Raw genomic sequence first — 19804 nt, forward strand, 5'->3', positions numbered from 1 at the left:
GGACCACGATTATTGCATTGGATGGGCAGATGGACCGTGTCCAGCAGATGAAATCCTAAAACTGAGTAGCTCTGCTTGGCAGTTCACGTCAGCTGTTGACCTGTGGGGTGTTCCACTGTTAGGGGACCACAGTCTATATGGGGGTGGAGGATATGTTGCAGATATGGGCATCAACTATGATGTCTCGCTTCAGACATTACAAGAACTGAAAGCAAATTCTTGGCTTGATCGTAAAACTCGTGCAGTGATGGTGGAATTTACCCTTTACAACAGTAACATTAATTTATTTGCATATCTGTCACTTCTTGTCGAGTTTCCGGATACTGGTGGCACAAACCAATATAACTTTGTCCAAATCTTTAGGGCACACCAACACCATGGTAGTTTGGGAACATTCATCTTCCTGTGTGAGATTATTTTTGTCATAAGCATATTCATCTGTTGTGTGAAAATGGTCAGATCTTTCATAAAACACAAACTGAAAATATTTGAAGATCGTTGGCAGATTTTGAATTGGGTTTGTGTACTGATGACAGTCACTGCCATAGGAATGTACTGTGCCCGATGGATTTTTACAAGTCAGACGCTAGATGCTTTTGCGAAGAATAACTACAAATTTGTTAACTTTAGTCATATTGCTGTATGGGATGAAGTTCTTGCATCTTTCATCTCCGCCATCGTTTTTCTATGTACCCTTCGTCTCATGCAGGTACTTAGCTACAACAACCGAATTACACAGCTTATTGCAGTACTAAATCACTGTTCTGGGGATTTGATTGCTTGTGCTATCATATTTGGAATTGTATATTTTGCTTATGTGCTTGTTGGTTATCTTCTGTTTGGACGTGTTTTGTCTACGTACAGGAACATCCTAATTGCCATGACTACAATTACTAACGCTTTGATTGGTCGGAATAGCATAACAAATTTGATAGAAGCGTCACCAATTTTTGCACAGTTTTATTACGTCACATTTGTATTTTTTGTCATGTGGGTTCTCATGACAATGATAAATGCTACCCTGAATAAGAGCATATCTATTATCAGACGCCAACAACATCAGGATGCAGCACCATTTGGCATACACAACTTAGCAAAACGTATGCTTAATGATTTTGTGGCTTCTCTTAAGGCAAATCAATCCAAACAGAGTATTGGTAAAAGTAAACCGTCCAGCAACAAAGAGACACCCGTCACAACTGAAGAACAGAATAATATCCATTTCACTGAGGAGCTTCTTGAAGTTGATCTAGATGTTGAAAACAAACATGATGAGGAACCAGACGATAAGGACCCAGATATAATTTGTAAAGAAACACCATCAATTACAGAGGTGTAATTGTGCATTTTAACCATTATTTTCTTAACCTCTGAGCAAAACTCTCTTCCATGGCAGTTTCAATTGAAATAAAATCATAACAAAACAAACAAGGGCCTAATTGAGGCACAATATACACCCGTCGCCAGACTTTGATGGAGAAACAGTATTTGACTGAATAACCAAGTTGTCTTGGAATAATCTGTATATCATTTGGGGAAGTTATAGCCATGTCATACCACTATTTGCTAATATAGTATGTGAACTTATGAATTACATACACTATATACCAACAAGGGAAGTTTACGAAAAATCAACTATGGGGAAATAACTCAGAAACAATGCATCAGAGGTGAGCAATTTTATACACGACACTCCGGCATCCCTTAGACACACATGTGTACAAATTATGGTGACCAGAGAGCAAGGAGTCATGAAGTTATAGCCCGGACAAGGGAAGTTTACGAAAAATCAACTAAGGGGGAATAACTCAGAAACTATGCATGCAATTTTTATACGCGACACTCCATCACATTGAGATATATGTGTACAAAGTATGGTGACAATAGACCAAGGACTCGCAATGTTATGGCCCGGACAAGGAAAGTTTATGATGGACAGACAGACAGACAACACCATACAATAATACGTCCCATCGTATGATGTGCGTATAAAAAGCCTATAATCAAAACTCAAATTCAGCGATACAAGATACAAAATATTATCAAAGGATTATTTGGAGAGAAGTAAAGATAGTTAGCAGCCATTACCATTTCTTTTCCTGTTACACTACAAGAGTGGGTAGGAAGTTTGATTTGCATGTTTTTAGGTCATCTGATAGAAGGGTCTGATGACCTATTACGATCGCCTTTTGTTCGGCAGCGTCCGTCATAAACATTTTCAACGTCTTCTCAAGTTCTACATGTCTCATATAACTGAAACTTACCTGAAATGATCATGACATGATTCTGACCAAAGTTTGTTAATTTCAGGTTGGTCCGAAATCCAACATGACCGCCATCTTGAAAACACATTTTGACTTCTTCTCAAGTTCAAAATTTGAAATCTTGTATTTTATGTCAGATGACCGTTAAGGCCCATGTGCCTCTTGTTAGTTGTAGGATCTAGTTGGTTTGTGCATTCTTGGTGGTCTGTGGGTGCGGCAGGGGGTTAGGGGCTGTGGTGGTAGTCTGTAACACTTTCATGTTTGTGTTATTGCTGTTGTATGTTCTTGGGTTAATGTACATTCATATTATCATTAATAAATTCTATGTTAATTGTTTGCACTTCTTTGTCATTATTTCTGCAAGCAAGAATATCAGGAGAGGTTGGTTTATAATGCAAGTGCAGCATGTGCAGTTTGGTGTTTTTTTGTGTGTGCATTTACAATCCAGGCGTGTTAGCCGAGACAAGTTTTTTTGAAAAATCAATACCAGTTCAGAAAAAATAACATTTATTATTAACATGAATGTAGTACAGCCCCTATACAATTTATGTATGATAGAATGGACGTTAAGCCCTCAATCAAAGCATTGCAATGACAAACTGTATATAAAATTCTCGCACACAACTGTTGAAAAATTATAATTGCACCGATAACAATACACAAACATTAACTCTATGTAAGTAAAAGATATCCCAGAGGGCTCTTGGTGCCCACCATTGTTCTTTAAAAGTTGGATATTTTCCCTTCTATTCCCTTCTCTCTTCTATTTTTACTCTTACTGATACAAAATTTGAACATTCCTTTGCAGAGTTAGCGATAATGATATTTAACTGTCAAATCTGGGGTGGTCTCCTTTAAGCCATTTTGTTTTTCAGAATAGTCCCAAAATCAAACGGGCACAACTAGGGACCAAGGGAAACCTATATATGAAATTTCTGAAAGATCCATCCAGTACTTTCCCAGAATAGCGATAACAATAATTGTTTATGGCTGGACGACAGACCCTAGCGAAGGGCAATTTGCAAAGCCCACCATCTTTGGATGGTGGGCTAAAAATTCACATTCCAATCTCATTTGCAACATGTTAGACTTCTAGCAGCATGTTAACAGTACACAATTCTTGAATCATGTGAAAGGGTTTGTAGTAAGGTTTTATTGGAAAAATATAATGAACAGTCAATGCTTTGTAAGGTACTGTATATACTGTATGGTTACTGTGCCCTTATTTATGTCCCAAGACACTCTTCCTGCCCAAGATGGCACCTACATCAAATTTGATAACCTTGCATGGAAAAAAAGTTTCATTGAACATGGTCAGTGTTCATGGTACAGGTCATAGTGACCGTGGTATGTCGGATGCTCTCCAAATGTCACCAAAACAATGACATTTATCAGTGAGACAAAGCCTAGAAATAGGACCAGTTAAGGAGATAGAAAACCTGTGACTAACCAACCAAAGCACTATCATAGGAGATATATGCTTAAGTCATGCTTAAACATGCTTTTTCTTTGAACAGGGTTAAAGGTCAAAATATAGGTCAAATAGACTTTATTTATGCACACAACCCTTCATCAGGATGCTTCTGTATAGTATGTCTGATGACCCAACATGGAATAGGGATGAAGATATGCTAAGCACAACATTTTAATAGGATCAAAAATAAAAAATATAGACCTATTTTGCAACCAAACAAATCTGACATCCCTGGATGCACTCACTGACCAAGTTTGGTAGTTCTACATGAAATATTTTCTTAGATATCCACTCAAGAAAATTACGCTATATAACAAAAACAACAGGCCCATAGGACCAGTATCGCTCTGGGATTACATAGCAGCCATCTTGAAAACCAGACCAGTATATCACTTAGGCACTAAGGGAAAAAATTTTAACTTATCACCTCTAATAGTTTTGAATTTGCAGCAATAACAAAGTTTTCCCACTAAAACAGGGTTTTGGTAGGAAGTGGTAGCCATCTTGATAAATAAAATTAATCTTAAAATCAGTTAGAACAAACTAAGGACCAAGGCACATAATATATGTGCTGACAGTTTGTAGAAAATCTCATGAACTATTCAGAGGGGAAGCATTAGCAACACTTGTTGATGGACCATGGACAAAAAGTGATTTGATCAACCCACTTTGTGTGACAAGGTGATTTAGATATATAAGTTAAGATGTTTACAACACGTCCAATGAAAATTCAGAAGTATTTTTCTGGTACATTTATGTATGAATTCATTATCAAACATCTGTGAAAATCAGGTCCAGCAAAACCAATGAAAATATAACCTTGATACACAAATTTTCAAATTGCTTTTGTCAAATGAAGCAACACTTGAATTATGTACTGTGGCTAAAACTAACATACTTGTAACATTGCAAAGTATACAGCTGGTATGAAAAGCAGTTATAGTGGCAATATTATGGCAAAATGCCCATAGGGCCTGTGTTGCTCACCTGGTTTAGTATGATTACACTGATTAAACTTCAGGAAAAGTATTTAAAACATTAGTTCTCTTATTAAGTCCTGCCCTTAGATGAACTGTTCCTACAAAACCTAAGTTCCCTTCACCCAAGGATGGTTAACTTTTGTCTGAATTTGATTTGAATCATTCAGATCTAATTCGGACAAAACTGAATCATTCAAACAGAAGGAATATTCCTTATTTCCATTACTGGGCCCCACCCCTCCCACCACAGGGGACTGAAATCCAGTTTATAGAACAAGAGTATCAGTGAAACTGATGGATGCTTCATGAAAACAGATTTATTGGACACAAAATTTTAACATAGGGTAATAATTCTGTAATTATGGGGTTGGAAGCCCTTAATTTGGTATACTGCATATTCTCTTAGTATGACCAATGTATACACCAAGTACCATAATCCTAGTTTTAATTTCAGTAAAGCTCTGCTCATGACACAAATTTTTAACAAAGGGCAAGAACTCTGTATTGAGGGGTCATGGATCCTGACTTTGCTTTTGTACGAGTGCTCTACACATCACATTTCAATATCCTAGTTTAAATGCAGTAATTTTTTAACAAAGGGAAATTACTCTGTAATTTAGGGGTTGCAGGCCATAACATTGATACACATATTGCCTAGTATGAGCGATGTATACACCAAGTTTCATTATCCTAGCCTAGATGCAAGACAAGTTTCATGACCTTTGCCAACCTCTGGGCAAAGTTATGTTTCAAACAAGAAACTTGTACAAAGGGCACATCAAGTTTCTATATCCTACCCCTTAGTTTAAATGCAAGCAAAGTAATTTTCCGGACACGAAATTATAAAAAGGCAAAAACTCTGTACTTAAGAGGTTGGGGACCCTGAATTTGGTACATTGCACATGATCTTATTATGATCTTAGTATACACCGAGTTCCATTACCCTTGATTAAAAGCAAGCAAAGTTATGCCCCAGACACAAAATTTTAACAAACAGCAGGAACTCTGAAATTTAGGGGTTTAAATCCTGAATTTGGAATGTCATACATCCCCTTGCTATGGCCAATGTACATACTAAGTTTCATGATTGTGTCTTTTTTTGTGGCCAAAGTTGTGCTCCAGACATGAAAGGACAGATGGACTGATGGACAGACAGACATGGCAGCGACTATATGCTACCCCAAATTTTCCAAAGAGCATAAAAATGATTCTCCTTAACCTAAGAATGCTTCAGACCAAATTTGGGCAACAACCAATCATTCTTACAGTAGCAGGATTTTAAAGAATTTGCTCTATTTCCCACATTGGGCCTGCCCCAGGGGGCCGAGGCCCTCCATTCATACAAACCTGATCCCCCTTCACCCAAGATCTTGACCAAATTTTGGCAAAATCCTACAGGAGGAATAGGATTTTAAAGAATTAACTGTTTTACCCTTATGGGCCCTGCCCCTTCCCACAAAATAACCAATAATTATACAAACTTCAATTAATTCAGGCAAAACTTCTTCAGTTGTTCATTTAGTAAAAGGTTGACATACGACAGATGCTGCATCATGGCATAAGCTTAAGTTGAACAATAAAACATATGATAATATTAAAGGAACAATCGATGAAAACTGGCCACTAGATATAAAGCAAACATACAGTAAACATTTATTTCAGTCAACCATTTCCTAAAACTGATTTTCTTGATATGGTTCAAAAGCAAAGTAAAATTATTAATGAAAATGCAACAGCTTAGTAAATTAAACAAACTTTGTGATTTAAGCGGAAAATTTGGACAAGGAGTCTGTCTCTTTACCTAATTCAATTAAAAATAAAGATAAGAGATTCCCAAGGGATCTTGACACCTGCCATTGTTTAATATTTATTTGTTCTTTAAATGTTGGATCTTTTCCCTTTTTTTCTCTCTTATCTACTCTTAACCCTTTCAGCGCCGTAGGCGACTAAAGTCGACATGCAAACAGGACGCCGTAGGCGACTAAAGTCGACATGCAGACAGGCCGCCCTAGGCGACTTTAGTTGACAATTTTTGCCATTGTTTTCAGATATTTTCCAGAATATATTTGGCGCCGAGCTGTACATTGTGAGATATCTGGCTCTGAGCTGTGCATTGTGAGAGATATCTGGCACTGAGCTGTACATTGAGAGATATCTGGCGCTGAGCTGTACATTGTGAGAGATATCTGGCGCTGAGCTGTACATTGTGAGAGATATTTGGCGCTGAGCTGTACATTGTGAGAGATATCTGGCGCTGAGCTGTACATTGTGAGAGATATTTGGCGCTGAGCTGTACATTGTGAGAGATATCTGGCACTGAGCTGTACATTGTGAGAGATATTTGGCGTTGAGCTGTACATTGTGAGAGATATCTGGCGCTGAGCTGTACATTGTGAGAGATATTTGGCGCTGAGCTGTACATTGTGAGAGATATTTGGCGCTGAGCTGTACATTGTGAGAGATATCTGGCGCCGAGCTGTACATTGTGAGAGATATCTGGCACTGAGCTGTACATTGTGAGAGATATCTGGCGCTGAGCTGTACATTGTGAGAGATATCTGGCACTGAGCTGTACATTGAGAGATATCTGGCACTGAGCTGTACATTGTGAGAGATATCTGGCGCTGAGCTGTGCATTGTGAGATATCTGGCGCTGAGCTGTACATTGTGAGAGATATCTGGCGCTGAGCTGTACATTGTGAGAGATATCTGGCACTGAGCTGTACATTGTGAGAGATATCTGGCGCTGAGCTGTACATTTTGAGAAATATCTGGCACTGAGCTGTACATTGTGAGAGATATCTGGCGCTGAGCTGTGCATTGTGAGAGATATCTGGCACTGAGCTGTACATTGTGAGAGATATCTGGCGCTGAGCTACACATTGTGAGAGATATTTGGCGCTGAGCTGTACATTGTGAGAGATATCTGGCGCTGAGCTGTACATTGTGAGAGATATTTGGCGCTGAGCTGTACATTGTGAGAGATATTTGGCGCTGAGCTGTACATTGTGAGAGATATCTGGCACTGAGCTGTACATTGTGAGAGATATCTGGCGCTGAGCTGTACATTGTGAGAGATATCTGGCGCTGAGCTGTACATTGTGAGAGATATCTGGCACTGAGCTGTACATTGTGAGAGATATCTGGCGCTGAGCGGTACATTGTGAGAGATATCTGGCGCTGAGCTGTACATTGTGAGAGATATCTGGCGCTGAGCTGTACATTGTGAGAGATATTTGGCGTTGAGCTGTACATTGTGAGAGATATCTGGCGCTGAGCTGTACATTGTGAGAGATATCTGGCGCTGAGCTGTACATTGTGAGAGATATTTGGCGCTGAGCTGTACATTGTGAGAGATATCTGGCGCTGAGCTGTACATTGTGAGAGATATCTGGCGCTGAGCTGTACATTGTGAGAGATATCTGGCGCTGAGCTGTACATTGTGAGAGATATTTGGCGTTGAGCTGTACATTGTGAGAGATATCTGGCGCTGAGCTGTACATTGTGAGAGATATCTGGCGCTGAGCTGTACATTGTGAGAGATATTTGGCGCTGAGCTGTACATTGTGAGAGATATCTGGCGCTGAGCTGTACATTGTGAGAGATATCTGGCGCTGAGCTGTACATTGTGAGAGATATCTGGCGCTGAGCTGTACATTGTGAGAGATATCTGGCACTGAGCTGTACATTGTGAGAGATATCTGGCACTGAGCTGTACATTGTGAGAGATATCTGGCACTGAGCTGTACATTGTGAGAGATATCTGGCGCTGAGCTGTACATTGTGAGAGATATCTGGCGCTGAGCTGTACATTGTGAGAGATATTTGGCGCCGAATGGGTTAATTATACAAAATTTGAACATTCCTCTGGAAGAATAGTGATAACAAACCTCCATTGCTGAAATCCAAGATGGCAACCTGTCATCCATTTTGTTTTTATTGATCCCTCTCAAAATCTAACAGGCACAACTAGGGATCAAGGGGAACTTACACACGAAAATTTCAGAAAGATCCATTCAACTATTCTCAAGAAATAGCGATAACAAACTTACAAAGTGAAAATCCAAGATGGCTACCTGTAAGACAATTTGTTTTTCTGATCAGTCCCAAAAGTGAAAAGGCACAACTAGGGACAAAGGGGAACCTACACAGGAATTTAGAGAGAGATCCATTTAATACATCTCAAGAAATAGTGATAAATGATATTGTTTACACGTGGACGGATGGACCACGGATGTAGGGCAATTTGAATAGTATAAAAAGTATGAATTGCAAAATAATGGCAGATTTTCCTACAGAAAACTACATCACAGTAACCATGTAACAACTACTGTCTTTACCGTACACACACTTTTAACAAACATGTACTTCATGGAAGTAACGGCTCTTGATCATTATTCTAAAATACTGGAATGAATACTAGGTTATATAAGAATAAGGTTGTGTCTTCAAAGCAATAAGGTTGGTTCATAGTAACAACAAGGTCAGATCACTGAAACAACAAGGTCAGGTCACTGTAACAAGGTTGGGTCATTGTAACAAGGTTGGTTAACTAAAATAACCAGGTCAGATCAATGAAACAACAAGGTCAGGTCACTGTAACAAGGTTGGGTAATTGAAACAAGGGCGGTTACTTAAACAAGGTCAGATCAATGAAACAACAAGGTCAGGTCACTGTAACAAGGTCGGGTCATTGAAACAAGGTCAGTTAACTAAAACAACAAGATCAGATCATTGAAACAACAAGGTCAGGCTACAGAAATAACATGGTCTAGTCACAGAACAAAGGTCAGGTTATAGGAATAACATGGTTAGGTCACAGAAACAAAAAAGTTGGTCATAGTGACAACAAGGTTGGGTCAAAGAAACAAGGTCAGGTCAGAGAAACAGCAAGGTCGGGTCAAAGAAACAACTAATTCTGGTCACAGAAACAACAAGATAAGGTCACATAAAAGAAGTTTGATAATAAAACCAAGGCGGTCTGGTCACAGAAATCACAAGGTCTGATCATAGACCAAGGTCAAATAATTATCATTGTACGAATAATGGCAAGATATACAAATAACAAGTAGATATTTAAGGTTTTGTAGAACATAAAGTGATTTCTATCAAACAATAAACGGCAGGAAATCTACATTATGCTTGTTTCCAGAGCAAAGCGAATGACATTGTCTACTCTAACAACATTATTTTCAGGACCACTAAAAGTGTGTCATACTATCACCATGACAACAAGTACACTGGCCATGATCAACAAATGCAATCAGTAACGTTTCAAATTTCAACAGGTCACAGAATAATTGCTTCAATTCACAACATAAGTGTTACCTTGTAGCAACAAGTCAGATTATACACAGAAAATTTCTAAGATTCAAATTTCTCCTCAATTTGTATGAAAAAGTTTCTAAGCTGTATATATCTGGTAAATATTGCATACATGATGTGCACATGCCTTTTCCCCCATCTTTTGAAATACAGCATATAATGGTCACTTAAATATCTTCAAAATTAAATTTTTTAGAATTAAACTAAATGATGTTTAATTTTATTTCTTAAAACAGAAATAGAGCTTTGAAATGAAAACTTAATAATTATTAAATAAAATTTCAAATGAACATACAAGACTATTTTCACAAATACTTATATCTTATGTCAAAACTTCTATTAATCTCTCTTAAGAAATGGAGGTCAGATATAAGGTCACAGGCAATATATACAAACTTAAAATCTTAAAGAATTTCATCCTTTTTCATCACACATCACAATAGAGTTGTCCTCTTGGAGAAACTGTTATCACAACAGTTGGGTCAGAAAACCGGAACTCGATTGGATAATTCTGGTTCTCCTAAAATTAAGAAGATTTTTCTTACATCATCTTAAATTTAGAAAAAAAACAACAACTGAAATTGGAAAAGCCTTATACATTATGCTATTTGGCTATCAGTTTTATTTTTAGTCACAATCATTAATTTTCTCTGTTACTTTTTTGTAGTGTGAAATTGAATTGACATTAAAAATCCTCTAAAATTGAAAGTGGTAGAACCAAATATATTAAGTCACAGTGACCTACTTTGACGCAATATAATGTTAACCTCACAACAACATAAAAAGTAAATTCTGGTTTCTTTAAATTTGCCACTTTGATATATATTCAATGTAAAAAGCAGATGGGAAAATTGTTTTGTTACAGAACTATGAAAAATAGGCCACAATAACCTACTTTGATATTTTATTTAATATTGACCTCCAGACAGAACAATCAACCCAACTGGTTATTTTACTACATGTCACTTGAGCTATAACTAACACAAACAAGGTGGCCTCTATATGCTTTCCAGAAAATTTTAAGCACGTACCAAATTTCATGCAGAAGCATAGTCCTTTTTTCAAGGAGGAAGATTACCAGGATAACAGATAACCAACATATCCTTTCCTCTTACCTCAGAATTATCTTGTAAAATTTCGAACTCCTGTGACATTTTGTCTATTAGGGCCTCTGAACAGTAGATCTGTAATAAAGTGAAATGAAAAACTAATTCAGGATACACACTCAAAACGCAACCTTTTTGTTACAGTTAGGTAGCATATAGCACTCAGAGATAGCACATAACCTTATGTCGTTGTGGCACAGTAAGGTAGCATAAAGCCTTAAGTGGTAATGGCACTCTTGGATAGCGAATAGCCAAAAAAAGTTGTTATGGCACAGTAAGGTAACATACAGCTTTAAGTCTTCTTATCAATGTGAGGAGACATACAACATCACGTCTCAATTTTACAAGAAGTTAGCATATGACATTTAGTCTCCTTGGTACAATAAGATGGCATATAGCCTTAAGTCTCCATGTCACAATAAGGAAGCATACATCCTTAAGAAACTATGTCACAGTTATGTAGCACATAGACTTTAAAACCTGAATATCCATTCACTTGCTGCAGCTCTGTCACTTTTACTAGTACATGCAATTAAATATTCTTTTCTGATTGGCCATGAGCAATATTGACAGTTCATTGGCCTCCGGAATTTACAAACATACCTGTAGGAATGTACTTTGCGCTTTAAGAGGCTCTCCTTGGCTAACAAACTGATTATCCTCCTGGCAAGATGGTGGTATCAAATGAATTGCATAGTTTTCTGCATTGTGGAATACGAAGAATCGACCTTTCTGCAGTCTAGCTCTGAAAGTTAATTAATACCAAACAACAAAATCAACAATTGTACACCAAAAAGAAAGGATTACATATTCAACGGAAATCAGTTGCAATCAGCCTGATGTGACCAGATGAGTAGAACATCTTAATTAACCATTGCCTACAAGAGTTTGGCTGACATAAGATCAAGGACTTGTAAGTTTTAAGGTATTGATATTAATCAAGATCACTGTTACCCTTACAAGGTACAAATGATGTTAGAAAAATCTTAGTTGTTAGGGGTCCAAACACAACATTTGAAAACTGGAATTGTGATTACTCTGGTGACATGTATGTGAAAAATTGATTACTAACTTGACAATCAATGGCAGGAGTTCAGCTGCTTCAGCATCAAACTTGAGATGTACTGCTTCAAGGGTCTCTGGTGGGCAGAGTGTGACGGTGTCATCGCCAGTGTCCATTCCATCCCCTGAAGGCGTCTGTGTCACCATGTCTGCCTCCCTTTCAAACACAGTCCTGATGAACCAAAAACACAGAGTATATGATAATATCAAAAGACTTGTCTTGTTTTGATATTTATAAATGACATCAATGTTTACACAATCTGATATCTCCCTTCAACTTTAGATAACCAAAAACATTATGGTTTAATCATAGAGTCACTACTTTTTCATCTATCAAGCTGGAAGATGTTTTGTAGATGACTTTTCCTTCTCTTAGTCCACATTAATCAAATGCTAGACTGTTCAAATTGCTAATCATCTGCAGTTCATCTTCCATAACCATCATTTCTATCCCTCAGCAAGTAGTGGCTTAATCTTCTTCATACTACAGAAAACAGGTTTATTTCTTGTCGATCTTGGTCCCTTGCTATGTGTGCTTGATTTAGAGATTTAATTTAGAGATTTTGGCCAACATGTAATTGTTTTTGGATTTAGAGATTTAATTTAGAGATTTTGGCCAACATGTCATTTTGGATTTTGAGATTTAATTTAGAGATTTTGGCCAACATGTAATTGTTTTTGGATTTAGAGATTTAATTTAGAGATTTTGGCCAACATGTAATTGTTTTTGGATCTTGAGGTTTAATTTAGAGATTTTGGCCAACATGTAATTGTTTTTGGATTTTGAGGTTTAATTTAGAGATTTTGGCCAACATGTAATTGTTTTTGGATTTTGAGATTTAATTTAGAGATTTTGGCCAACATGTAGTTGTTTTTGGATTTTGAGATTTAATTTAGAGATTTTGGCCAACATGTAATTGTTTTTGGATTTTGAGATTTAAATTTGTTTTAATTATATGTACATTTCTATATGTCATCAGCTGTGCTTGTTGAACAGTGAGGCAGATTTGGAACACAAAATGGCCAAGACAGCCAGCTTGGTATTTGGTTATTGCTAGTTGTCTGAAGTATTGGAGGGATCTTTCCACAACTCCTATAGGTTTTTCATGTAGCACAATATCACTATATCATTCATGCATCAGAAACATCAACGGAATTTTCTTTTAAATTTTCAGTTTTTAATTTTTTTAAACTAAAGAAGGGACACCAAGAGATTGCTTAAGACAGAGGCATGGAATTTGTAGTTTATCTGAAGGATACAATATCCTCAGGTGTGTCAGAATAAGGTAAGGACCATTGCTTTATAATTCCATTATTACATTCATTCCCTGAACACAGAACACAGTTTATCCCATGGTTAACTCTTGTCATAGTGTGCATTCATGGTCACAGTGTTAAGGTGCCAGCACCTACCCTGCTGAAATTTCCACCCAAGAACACACAGCCGTCACATGACCCAGATTTGATCCATCCTGTTCTATTCCCGCTGTTACCTGATGCAGTAAGTTGATGTCCATCTCAAAGATTGACCGTGTTCTGGACATGTCGGTGATGAAATAGGGACCAATCCTATAAAAGAAAATTTTCTTAAAGAGTTACATTAAATACAGCATTCTCAATTTTCCAGTGGCTACAATCACTTTCACTCTCTGCATCCCGGGCACATGTCATGGCAAAACTGAAGGTTCCATGTGCAACAACTTGTGGACAAAACGAAAAGATAAGTTTGATTCTTTGTTGTACATTGTATATTGTAATGGCTTTAAAGTTGGGTACCCCCCCCCCCCCCCCCCCCCCCCCCTTTGTGGTCTTCAAAAGGAGCCGCTCCAGAGTCTGAGGAAAGTTTTTTTTCTCCTGGAACCAATCAGATTACTTTGCATGACATGTTCCAGCGGAGCAGAGAACAAAAGTGGTTGTAGCCCCTGGAGTATTGAAGATGTAAGTAGAGTGACTACTGTAAAAGTTGTTCTTTTTGTGTGGGCCTAATTCCCACAATTTTTGCATTTGTATTTTGACCTCCAAAATATAGTTCCAGTGAAAATCTAGTCCAATGTAGAAAACATATTTACCATATCAAAAGATTTTAAGTTCTATCTAGGTACTAATTCTGCAGCTGTTCAAGTTAGGTATTAACATTAAAAATTTACCAATTTAATTAAAAATTGCAAATATAACTTCAAAAATATCCCAAAGAGATAGGCATTGGCCAGACAATATTGTACCACATTGTCTGTTTTGTATATTTTATAATTCTGCATATCAATAGCCCGAAAAACTAATACTCTTAAATTTTCTAATTTACATTAACTGTGAAAATTTAAGCCAGCGGAAAAAAAAAAAAAAAACCACTTATACAGTATATAGTGTGAAAGTGAAATGGTTAAATCTATTAGGACAAGAAAAGGAAACATTGATGAATGGAAGGTCAATGATTTTAAACAATGCTAATATAGTCCAACTTTGTCATCTCAAACTCAGCGGGGTCATGGGAAAACTTTGAGATAACCATCTAATTGATTTAAGTGAGTTTGAAATTTTGTATAAAGTTTGGTAAGGATCAACGAAATGCTTCGAATTAACCCAAGCTGGGAGTTATATGAGTTCAAGATAACAAGGTCCAACTGCATTTAGGATTGCAGGAGATGCCTGTTCAAATATATAGTTAATCATAAAGTATTTACAATTTTATATAAGGATCAATGATGCTACTTGAAACTTTTCTGAAACTGGAAAAATTAGGACAAGATTTGACAGAGTTTTTCCTTATCACGGTCACATACATAAGACAAGAAAATCAATGAAACTGATGAACGCTCCCCAAAAACAACTTCATTAGATATAAAATTTTAACAAAGGGCAACAAATATTTAATTAAGGTGTTTCAAGCACTGAATTTGGTACATCTTCTTAGTATAACCAATGTATAAACCAAGCTTCATTAACCTAGTGTAATTGAATGCAAAGTTATGCTACAGACATAAAATTTTAACAAAGGGCAATAACTCAAGGGATGCAGGACCTGAATCTGGTACACTGCACATCCCCTTAGTATGTCCAATGTTTAAAGAAAGTTTCATGATCCTTACTTAAGTGTGGGCAAAGTTACACTCCAGACACAAAAGGCTGGACAGAGACAGACGGTTAGACAAAGCGGAGACTATATGCTCCTCTGAAAATTTTCGAGAAGCAAAAAATGGTACATACTCTTTAACTGTACACATAAGTTCCAGTACACCAGCACCTTTCCATTTCTGCGCTGCTCTCAACTCATCATCTTTCACTCCAACAATCTACCCAAAGTCAATGATCAGGCAGCATATCAGTAATATTTTTATAAATCAAGATTCATTTTTAAATGTACAATAGACAGAGTCTGAAGTGAATATAAAATTCATAGCTAATTAATAAAATTTCATGTTCTCAACAATTTGGAGTTACTTATCGCTCAGAAGCACTCACCTGTCGGAACTGAAGGTACCCGTACGGAGTATCCAGATCTGGGATTTGAGAGTCTGAGGTAATCAACATATGCTGTATTTCAGAGCTATTGCCTCCATCTAGTGGGCAGTGCCAAGGGATATGGTCCCCTACCTGTAAAACATTTCCTGCAAAAAACGCCACTATCTAGAAAACTGGAAAATAGTTGCAAAACATGTATTATGTTCCTACCTCATCCATAATAGAAACGAAGATGAAAATATATTTTTAATGGCCAGTTACTATAAGTGGAAATGTAAGTAGCAGTGACCTAAATTTTAAATATTCCATGCAGCGAAAACAGAGCCAACCATAAATGAAATAGCATTTCTTGGCATTTCTCATAAAACTACAATAGAATGGGATTGGTTTTTACCTGTATAAACTTATTGCCTGATAAATAGGGTAGAGTAATCAAATTTTAGCAGATACTAGAAAATCACTTTTTTGCCACATTTGGTTAATGATCCACAATGACTACTATGTAAGTAGCATATAGCATCTGCAATTAGTGCCATCATGTTTTAGAACAAGAGATCCCAGAGGGATCTTGGCGCCCACCATTTGAGGATCTGTTTTCAGTTCTTGAAGATTTGTTTATTTTTTTTTGTTTGTTACAGGTGTTGTAAATGTTCATGAACTGGTCTTCATTGAATGTACTCAATGATGGCACAAGATATATTTATTAAGCACCTATTAGCAAATATCATTTGAAAAAGATCCCAAAGTATTATTAGATAGCAGTCAGTTACAGGTGGATAATGGACAATATGCTTGAGCTGTATTACTGTCGACATCCAAGATGGCTGCCTGTGGGCCACCTTGATTTCAAATCAGTCCAAAAAAGGTACAATGCACAACTAGGGACCAAGGGAAACCAATATCTATGAAATATCAGAAGGATCCATCCAGTACTTCCTCAGATATAGCAGCAACAAGATTTTACTCTCAAAATCCAAGATGGCTGCCTGTCAGCCATCTTGATTTCGGATCAGTCCAAAAAGGAATAATGCACAACTTGGAACCAAAGGGAACCTGCAATTGAAATTTGAGAAAGATCCATCTAGCACTTTCCAAGAAATAGCAGTAACAAACTTTTACATTCAAAATCTAAGATGGCCACCTCTCTGCCATCTTGAATTGAAATCCAAAAAAGGTACAATGCACAACTAGGGACCAAGGGGAAACTGCATATGAATTTGAGAAAGATCCATCCAGTACTTTCCAAGAAATAGCAGTAACAAACTTTTACATCCAAAATCCAAGATGGCCACCTGTCTGCCATCTTGAATTCGAATCAGTCCAAAAAAGGTACAATGCACAACTAGGGACCAAGGGGAAACTGCATATGAAATCTGAGAAAGATCCATCCAGTACTTTCCAAGAAATAGCAGTAACAAACTTTTACATCCAAAATCCAAGATGGCCACCTGTCTGCCATCTTGAATTCGAATCAGTCCAAAAAAGGTACGATGCACAACTAGGGACCAAGGGGAACCTGCATATGAAATTTGAGAAAGATCCATCCGGTACTTTTCCAGAAATAGTGGTAACAAACTTTTACTTCCAAAATCCAAGATGGCCACCTGTCGGCCATCTTGAATGCGAATCAGTTCAAAAAAGGTACAATGCACAACTATGGACCAAGGGGAACCTGTATATGAAATTTGAGAAAGATCCATCCAGTACTTTTCCAGAAATAGCGTTAACAAGAATTGTTTACGGACGGCCCGACGGACGACGGACCACGGACGCAGGGCGATTTGAATAACCCACCATCTATTAGATGGTGGGCTAAAAATATACTTACTGCAAAAAGTGCTAAAATAAGACTACAGCTAAAATTACAGTATTTAAATAGATGCAACAAACCTGTCTGAAAAACATAAGTTGCTAGTTTGTTCATAAGGTTTGAGGGCCACATTGGAGGAACACTTTGATCATCTTCCTTCTTCAATCGAAAGGTCAGCTCAAATCCAAATCCACTTGGTTGCCCTGGTCCTGAGACACTGTAAACAGATATTAAACATTTCTATCACTACGCAGGTATCTTGTGTGGAGATAATGATCAAAGTTGCTTTAAAAACTGATACAAAAAACACCATGTGTGCAATGAAAATAAGTTGAATAGACGATACATACGGATGGACTCGGTTATCACCATGGAGATCACTGAAGCCATAGCTGACGTAGTGCCAGTGAGGAAGAATGGCAAGATTTGAATCACCTGGGTTAGAGTACATAGATATGTAGTCCAGGGGGTCTGGGCCTCCCAACCTACAACATAAGTTCATAAATATATTGTATGATTCTGTAAACTTTTTTTCCAACCTACCTTATGTTATAGGATTGGCATGGAAATGTATGCATTCTTGCCAACTTTTTAAAAATTTTCAAGGGGAGGTTTTATGTGCTTTAGAATAAAAGCATATATAAAATGTGTGTATAGACCTTCCAGTAAAAAAATTACACATGTTTTTAAACTTTCCATTCAAATAAAATCAATAGCTCTTAGAATAAAAGAATAATTAAGCAAACTCATTTGTTGAAAGTAGCAAAATCAAGGGTCAAAAATTGGGAGTCTCCTTCTTAAATAGTGTATTTATGTTTTCTACAATATTTGCTTCAATAATCCATTATGTGATTAAAAGAATCTTCAATTTGTTTCCAATTGAAAAGTAATTATGTCACAAATTTTTCATTTCAGACTCAAGACTTATAAAAGTCACATCTGGATGAATCCCTGACAGCAATTACGTGTGTAACAGAGGTGATGATTTATTTCAATGCTTCCCCTGGCCAAGCAGTATATCGCTACTAGTGTTTTACCAGGGATGCATGTGTAAAAGTCTAATTTCTCAGGTTTTTTTAGTTTGTGAGTTCAAATCTAGATTTATTGTCTTTCATTTTTATAGAATTGTTGTGGAAGACATATTTTGCTAGGCATACATGTATTAACTGATTAACTTATGCAAGTGCAATACCAGGTCATTATCCTGTGTGACAGTACCTTTGCATATGTTGATTACCTGGATTCTACAGAATCAGGGCTTATAACAACATTCCAGAACACACAAAAAAAAAAAGTTATAGAGAAGTTATGAGATGTCTTCATTGTGCCAGAACACTTGTTAATGCATAAATGTGAGTAAATGCACCAGTAGTGGCATCCACTTAATTTATGTATCCTACTGAGTTTAGTTTTGGAGACAATTGTAAGAGACATGTGTGATTCCACGAAAACTTCAAAAGTTTTAGATTCACTGTTGTTGGGGTTAAATTAAAAACTAATTATCGTGCCTTATCATGTAAAATAAATATAAATGTAAAGGCATTTTGAAGTTGTAAGTCAATAAGGGAGTAATTTCGATAGACTTCAATTGACTTTCATTAGCGTTTCGTACTTTTTTGAAAATCGAATGGTTTCATATTTGAAAATATGATTGAATGTGTAACATCATATACGTCTCTGGTAACATATATATATATTTTCTATTTATTTTTTATCGTTTTCCAAATATGAAATACATTAGGTGATGTCAGTATATAAAGTATAATGGATTAAAATAAAACAATCAAACACCGGAAAATCAAGTGAAAAACACAATATGTTAAGTGTCAATATTGGCACCAGGTGTTAAAAATAACCCGGGTAACACTTTTACCATAGCTTGACAACTGCTGTTGCTTGAAGGGGGTTTGGTTGGTCTGGGTAAATCTCAAGACATGCCCTGTCAATAGACTGTAGTCCTAAGTATTCTAATTCGTCTGTCTGGCTTCGACCCCTCGGGATAAACACCTCCGCCTGATCGTCCTCGTCTCCAGCAGCCGCCACCGCAGCCATGCTGGCTACTGTTTTGGTTCACCTGCCCGGTAGATGTCACTGCTTTACTCTCTAAACGACAGACATTAAAATAACACTAGTACAACATACTTTTATCTTAATTTGTACGTATACTTATTTGTAAAACTAGTTAAATGACAAAATTTATCTAGTCCTAATAAAAAGAGTTTTTTTTATAATAGTATTTTGGTTTTGAGAGTAAATGTCCCAAAAGGAAAATAAACATGGCTGCTTCCGTGCCATGCCTCCGTCCGCTATGGAAAATGTTCGCT

General features: G+C 37.0%; 2 protein-coding genes across 2 annotated transcripts; one reads left to right on the forward strand and one right to left on the reverse strand.

The window, feature by feature from the left end:
- The first annotated feature begins 517 nt into the window (after nt 1–517).
- On the forward strand, nt 518–1547 carry LOC132554563 (polycystin-2-like protein 2). The gene has a single exon (XM_060218887.1). The coding sequence runs from the start codon at nt 530–532 to the stop codon at nt 1337–1339; it is 810 nt and encodes a 269-aa protein (XP_060074870.1). The 5' UTR covers nt 518–529; the 3' UTR covers nt 1340–1547.
- Nucleotides 1548–10382: 8835 nt separating this feature from the next.
- Nucleotides 10383–19532, reverse strand: LOC132554551 (suppressor of fused homolog). The gene is made up of 10 exons (XM_060218876.1): nt 19354–19532; nt 17831–17965; nt 17561–17697; nt 15671–15816; nt 15416–15501; nt 13625–13780; nt 12222–12383; nt 11753–11894; nt 11159–11227; nt 10383–10563 (listed from the first exon to the last, which is right to left on the reverse strand). Exons 1-10 carry the CDS (start codon nt 19530–19532, stop codon nt 10471–10473), a joined length of 1305 nt encoding a protein of 434 aa, XP_060074859.1. The 3' UTR covers nt 10383–10470.
- Between the last annotated feature and the right edge of the window lie 272 nt (nt 19533–19804).

Source organism: Ylistrum balloti, unplaced genomic scaffold, assembly GCF_031769215.1.
Source record: "Ylistrum balloti isolate Yb309-2 unplaced genomic scaffold, AGI_CSIRO_Ybal_v1 Utg370416, whole genome shotgun sequence".
Classification (NCBI taxonomy): Eukaryota; Metazoa; Mollusca; class Bivalvia; order Pectinida; family Pectinidae; genus Ylistrum; species Ylistrum balloti.

Bases quoted from the DNA above. Each gene is read 5' to 3' on its own strand.
- LOC132554551 (XM_060218876.1), bottom strand. From the start codon at position 19,532: ATGGCTGCGGTGGCGGCTGCTGGAGACGAGGACGATCAGGCGGAGGTG. The intron at 17,966-19,353 runs GTAAAAGTGTTA...CTTATGTTGTAG, and splicing joins ACAGCAGTTGTCAAGCTATG to GTTGGGAGGCCCAGACCCCC. The intron at 15,502-15,670 runs GTGAGTGCTTCT...GACTTTGGGTAG, and splicing joins GGTACCTTCAGTTCCGACAG to ATTGTTGGAGTGAAAGATGA.
- LOC132554563 (XM_060218887.1), top strand. From the start codon at position 530: ATGACAGTCACTGCCATAGGAATGTACTGTGCCCGATGGATTTTTACA.